Source organism: Palaemon carinicauda, chromosome 34 (assembly GCF_036898095.1).
Source record: "Palaemon carinicauda isolate YSFRI2023 chromosome 34, ASM3689809v2, whole genome shotgun sequence".
Taxonomy (NCBI): Eukaryota; Metazoa; Arthropoda; class Malacostraca; order Decapoda; family Palaemonidae; genus Palaemon; species Palaemon carinicauda.
The window spans coordinates 398318-405817 of record NC_090758.1 but is presented as its reverse complement, the minus strand read 5'-3'; the positions used below and the strand labels follow the sequence as shown (position 1 = coordinate 405817).

Sequence of the window (7500 nt, the reverse complement as noted above, 5' to 3'; positions counted from 1 at the left end):
TGGAAATTCAAGCATTAACCTTTTTTTTTTTAAATACTTTTCTGTTTGACATCAAGGATATCAAAGATTCAATACATATTAGTTATTCTAAAAAAAAAGAAAAAATAAAAAAAAAGTTAATGAACTAATATTCATAGTTTTTAGGTAACTTTTTTTGGTTGAAAATGGAATGAGAAAGCTTGGAATTGGTAAATATAAAGAAATAATTCTTACAAACCTTTATTTTATCTATCTTACAAATTCAATTATAGTTTTTCAACTCTATAATACAGATCACCAATAATACAATTAAGGTGACCATGTTCACAAAAAGTTATAACTATTGTAACTTCATGTCACTTATTACTAAACAAATTAACATAAACAGTATAAGAAAATATAAATACGTAACATGCAATATCAAATAAATAAATACACTCCTTATTCCATATCAGATAATCATATCTATTAAAAAACACACACTAAACAATATGATTTTGTCTCCAGAACTAGAAATAAAATAAAAAACTTTTTTCATTTTAAACGATTGTCTATACCAGCATTAAACATTATTCATTATTTGTTGTACATCTACTCATACATATACACATTGTACTAAATCTACCGTCATACAAATGCTTAACGTTATTTTTAAATACGCCGAATGACACGATTGTATACATACACAGTGTCACATTTAAGAACATTATTTCCCTAGATATACATTGGTATTGGGACTAAGGCATCATATTGATAATTATAAATCAAGATAGATTTAAAAAAAAATCCTGTATAAAAATTCTCTTTATAGAAGTATTTATTTTCAAATTATGTGACTAATTCAATAATATTTTCTATTTAACATTAGCATTTTAATGTTTATAAATCAAGATACTTTGTTAAAGTCTGTATCTTTTTATATCTTCAGGTTAGAGAGATAATCATTGAAATTATTAAAGAGACATCTTGTTAATATATGAAAGTTTCTTTCCAGTTAATAATACATTACTTACAGTCATGTATGTAAATTACATATGTATAAACAAAATAAGATATGGATTTTAATTTCATTATCCTTCTTTCTACCCACTTTTCACAGTCAATATATCATAAAGATAAATCTTCAATGATATGTCATTATTCAAGATAACATTTTGAATTAGAAATTCTAAGAAATGAAATACCCTCCGATAAGTCCAAGATATTTCATATTCATTATATCTGTCAACAGGCACTGCATAATATTAGTATTTAACACATTCTTCAGAGATGATACTTACAGTCTTACTAACATTCAATACACGTGTCAGCCTTTTACATTCTGTTTGATCCTATCTTTTACATTCAACCCCAGTTTTGCTTGAAATTTAAAATGTCCAGAAAAGTTATTACACTTTTCAATCTCTTTATACACAATAAAATCAAATTATTCACTTTCATTACATCAAATAAGATTATATATATGATACTTTTGCATTCAGCATCATCTTTACCTTTAATGTATTGTTACAAATGAGAATCAGGTTAAATTTCTCAACAATTTCAATTTACTTTAGATACTGTCTGTACATTTCAGTTCAATGTATACATCTTCTTTAGACAAACTTGTCTCATCTGATAATCAAATTGCTCCTGGTTAATTAGCTATATCCATATTCAATATATCATATAAATTTTTCAGTCTTTCTATTTTTTTACAAAATAATCATTAACATCAATAATTCAATTTTTGGTGACTCATTTCAACTCGATTCGGCTTTTCAACATATAAACTTATCAATTTATTAACTCGTTAACTTTTCAATTGATGTAAAACTCGGTTTTTATTTTTGATATAATTAACTATCTTTAATGAATTCAATTTACTGTTAATGAGTTAAAAATATATAAGAAATTTTCTTTCATTATTTTAATAATGAAAAAAAAATTGTAAAAAAAAATTAACTGTATTCAAAGATATTTTGGTATATATATTTTTTTCAGAAGATGTTCCTAAAAACTCTCACTTATTCTGTTTCATTAAATTTTTTCTTGACAAAATGATCAAAAAATAAAGTTTAATGAGGAAATCTAACATGATCTTTGATCCAATATATAAAATGACTGGTTTTTATATTATTGACACAACAAATTAATGTCGATCGTAAGCAATGTCATTCTTTATTCACATCAATCCTCATTTTATGAAAAAAAAATCGATATATCTATATAAAAATCTCTTTGGAATATATTTTCTGAAACCAAATTTTTTCCCCTGACGATAATAACACTTTGATATTCTTTGAAGTACGTGTCGCTTCGTAGCTTTTCTTGAAGTCTGAGGACGAAGCTGTTCCACGCGGCTTTTTAAAATGCAATATCATTCGCATCAAAAGAATTCTTCTCTTTCTTCTTGTAATGATGGCTTGGAGACCAGAATCTCATTTTCTCTCTTCTTTCCAAGACTGTATAACTAAGGTATTCAATGCTCCCTTTGAGTTACGAGACGTAAAACTGATATTACATTTACTTCCATCTGAAGACTCCGAAATCAAGCTCTTGAGAATGGTAACATTTGACTTGTAATATATCACAAATTTTTACTATGAATATTAACGAAGGATAATCGTCTATTTTACTTGACAGATATGTCAGAAAATAAGAATATTTTTTGGCCCTTTTCTCTTTGGTATGCATCTTCTATTTTACTTGCCTAATATGCCTCAAAAGAAAAATATTTTTAGGGCTTTCTTTCTTTGGTATAAATCACAGTTACTACATTTATCCATTGGTGAAAATATAATTTCCATTCTTTGATTATTTTCTTTTATTTATTATAAATTTCTAATAAATATGTTTTATTTTCACGGCCGATATTTCATATCATTTTCAAATATCTCATTTCCCTGCAGCTATATCTTTGATAACTGTATTTCTTTACACATAGTTTATATATTTCTAAAGATTTACATACATTTCAATTTACGTAGTTACAGTTATAATATGTTTGATACAAGTATTATTTCTAAATATGCTTGAAAATAAAAACGTATGGGTTATAATAATGATATATATATATATATATATATATATATATATATATATATATATATATATATATATATATATATATATATATATATATATATATATATATATATATATATATATATATATATATATATATATATATATATATATATATATATATATATATATATATATATATATATCTGTGTTATCATCATATACATAATATCTTAGAGTCTAACATTTTCAATAAATGTATTCAGATTTTTTATACAGCCCCAAGAATACAAAGAATACATAGAAGCTTATACCATAGGACAGGATTTCATGCAACCAGGGAGCACAAAAGACGATATTAATCTTTGAAGAAAATGTAATATATTCTATTATCCTTATGTCATTCATCAGTAAAAAAATCAACTCTCTTCATATCCTTTAAAGATATTCGGATCCCGAAAGGATATTTTTTTATACACAAGGAACAGAGAATATCATAGCAAGAGTCCTCCGGATGATTTTTTTATCCATTTTGATCTTAGAAATTTTAATATAATCTTGATAATAGTTTGATATATGAAATCCTGAAAAATATCTGGAGTCTTAGAAATATTCTGATGTAACTTAAAAACCTATGTTTTATTTGGTACTCATAATTTTCTTTAAAAATCCCCAGTTTTTTATAACATCTATTATTTGCAGTTATTATGATATGATTGGTGTACTTTGTTATCACCAGGTGTTATTGGATAGATTTCTGGGATCTATTAATATGATATATTTTTGGCCCCAAATTTTCATTTAGTTGGAGTTTTTAGTGTCTGAAGGAATCCATTTGTACATTTGAATTCACTTAGAGGCCACTGGCTTCCTCAGAATCATTAGGAATCATTTCAAGTCAAGCATAAGACAAGACTCTGCATATAAATTCTTCGGAATGTCATTATATTGTGGGAATCATTTGGAATCTCTTAATATAAACATCAAATTAGCAGTGACTAGTGTTCTGCATAAACCACTGAACAGTGAGATCTCTGGTATCAAAACGGAAATAGGTTTTCAATCTTGGAGCCCTTTGGAGCCATTCTCAGTCGAAGAGGGTTGATGAGGATTCATTATAAATGTAACTCCACGAAGAATCTTTAGAGAAAAAGGTATTTTATTCTGGAGTAACTTGGAGTGACTCCTAATCGAAGACGGTTGACGAGAATTCACTATGAGTCTGACTCCACGAAGAATCTTTTGAGAAAAGGTCTTTCATCCTAGACCAAAATAGTCATTCCCAATTGAAGACGGTTGACGATGATTCCTTATGAATATGACACCGCGAAGACTCCTCAGGAATCGCGCACTGAATAAGTAATTGCATATTGATACTCTGTCGTTTAACAAGTGGGAAATGTCACATCATTCCAACAGCCACTCAGAATCACTAGGAATCAATGAGGAATGCTCTGGAATCGACAGGATTATCTGGAACCTCAGACCTCAATTGCCTCTGGTTCCTTATAAGAGAGTCCTGCTCTTATATTCCTCAGGAATCGCATCACCGACCATAGACAGAATATCTGGCAACAAATAAAAAAAAAAATTATGGTTAAGTATGATATTTTGAGTTACTACAAAAAGAAGATTAATTCCAATCTTCACTATACACTTCGCTGGTAAATACATAAGAAAGCTAGTTTGATTTTAGTTTTACATTTTTCTAATCTCAAATTCAAAACATTTACATTCAATTCCACATACATTATGAAATAACCTCGTTTAAATGTTTTCTTAAGTAGGTAATCCCGTAAATAATTCACCAAAACAGAATATATCTACCTTTTTCTATTGTTATGAAACTGCAAAATGCAGTACATTCATAATTAATTCTACGTAAATATTATGAATTAGTGAAATAATGTTAATTAATGTATTGTTATGTAGGTTAGTCCCTAAACAATGCGGTAATATAAAATCATACACATTTTTTCTATCTATATTTAACTGCAAATTAAATGCATTTATATCTAATTAAAATGAATAATATAAAAACCGGAAAATATTTTTATTTCAATGTATTCTCAAGTAGAACAGCACCTAATCAATCCATCAAAATAAAAAATATCTATATCTTTCTATTTTTAAATAACTGCAATATTCAAAACTTTATATTTAATTGAAATACATAATATAAAAAGAGTGAAATAAAAGCATTGGAAAATATTCAGAAGTAGATATATACATTATCTTTTTATTTTTTTGATGAATGCAATATCTAATAATTTTATATTCAATTGAAGTAAATGATATAAAAAAAACAAAATACTTTAATTTGAATAGTTTCTTAAGTAGGCCATCTGTTATCAAGAAAACCCTAGAAGAAAAGATCTTTTTTGTTCTTAGAAAAGCACAAAGGACCAAGTTGATAAAGCAAGGTGTTGAAATTGGGACACTGATTTTCTTGTGAAATTATTTCAGTTTTTCCAAGATAGATGATTTATGAGGGGGGAAAAATCCCTGACACTGATTTATCACTTTTCTGGAAGACCTTTATTACCCAATATTGGGGTGAAAATTCAAAGTGGGTGATATTGTCATACTTTATGTTCCAGGGGATTTATATTTATTTTGAAGTATTTGGGTGAATTTGTGTTTATTATTATTATTATTATTATTATTATTATTATTATTATTATTATTATTATTATTATTATTATTATTATTATTATTATTATTATTATTATTATTATTATTATTGCTGTTGTTGTTAATATTTTTCTTAATGTTTTTTTTTATTATTATTATTTCTGTTTCTGTTGCGTTGTTGTTATTGATATTATTGTTGTTGTTGTTGTTTGTCTTGTTGTAGTAGTAGTAGTAATAATAATAATAATAATAATAATAATAATAATAATAATGATAAAATTAATAATAATAATAATAATAATAATAATAATAATAATAATAATAATAATAATAATAATAATAATGATAATTATAATAATAATAATAATAATAATAATTATTATTATTATTATTATTATTATTATTATTATTATTATTATTATTATTATTATTATTATTATTATTATTATTACAATACTAAGAATATAAATATTTTTACAATATATTCCCCATACTTTTAAAACATCCCATCAAATAAGGTAAGACAATGCCCATGAAATATCTATATACCTTGAAATATATGAAATATTGAGAAGAGCTTTGGATACCAAACTACCAATAGATGTTGATATATTTAGAAAAATACTAATTGATGGTACTTATGTTGATAAAAACTCTGGTTGAAAAGAATATCATTTCAGCTTTGCAGATCCCATCAAATCTCTTTGAAAAAAAAGAGAAAAGAAATTATTATTAGTTTTTCGTGTTATTTGACATCTTTATGAAGCTTATGATAAAGGATTTTTTTATTATCATTATTATTATTATTATTATTATTATTATTATTATTATTATTATTATTATTATTATTATTATTATTGTTATTATTATTATTATTATTAATATTATTTTATTATTATCATTATTACTAGCTAAGCCACAGCTCTAGTTGGATAAGCAGGATGCTATAAGACCAAGAGTTTCAATAGAGAAAATATGATTGTAAGTAGGTCAAGGACGGTGGCTCCTCAACATCCGGATCTCAGTATTGATAATGTTTCTTTAAATATGTATGACTCTTTCAAAATTTTAGGTGTGATTCTCGACAGTGAATTTACTTTTGAGAAACATATAAGGTCTCTGTCTTCTTCAATTGCACAAAAAATAGGCTTATTGAGAAAGTCTTTCAAGATTTTTAGTGATCAATCTATTCTGAAGAAGTGTTTTAATTCTTTCATTCTACCTTGTTTTGAGTATTGTTCTCCTGTTTGGTCTTCAGCTGCTGATTCTCATCTTAATTTGTTGGACAGAAACTTACGGTCTATTAAATTTCTTATTCCTGATCTAGATATTAATCTCTGGCACCGTCGTTCAATTAGTTCATTATGCATGTTGCATAAGATTTTTCATAACTCTGACCATCCTTTACATTCAGATCTCCCTGGACAATTCTATCCTGTTCGTAATACTAGGCAGGCAGTTAATTCTAATAGCCAGGCCTTCTCCATCACGAGACTCAATACTACGCAGTACTCTAGAAGTTTTATTCCAGCTGTTACCAAGTTGTGGAATGATCTTCCTAATCGGGTGGTTGAATCCGTAGAACTTCAAAAGTTCAAAGTTGGAGCAAATGCTTTTTTGTTGACCAGGTGGACATGAGTCTTTTTATAGTTTATTTATGACATATTTGTTTTTGATGCTGTTAATAGTTTATATGTGACATGTCTGTTTTGACGTTGTTACTGTTTTTAAAATGATTTATTGTTAATTTGTTCTCTTCATTTATTTATTTCCTTATTTCCTTTCCTCACTGGGCTATTTTTCCCTGTTGGAGCTTTGGGCTTATAGCATCTTGCTTTTCCAACTAGGGTTGTAGCTTGGATAGTAATAATAATAATAAAT

The 7500-nt window shown here is 26.2% G+C and overlaps 1 protein-coding gene across 1 annotated transcript in view; it reads right to left on the bottom strand.

Moving 5' to 3' along the window:
• Positions 1-4466: 4466 nt before the first annotated feature.
• Positions 4467-7500, bottom strand: part of LOC137626523 (uncharacterized) — a 192138-nt gene continuing 189104 nt past the window's right edge. The window contains exon 6 of the mRNA XM_068357566.1: positions 4467-4553. Coding sequence (XP_068213667.1) covers positions 4467-4553 — 87 coding nt within the window. The remainder of the gene's footprint in view (positions 4554-7500) is intronic.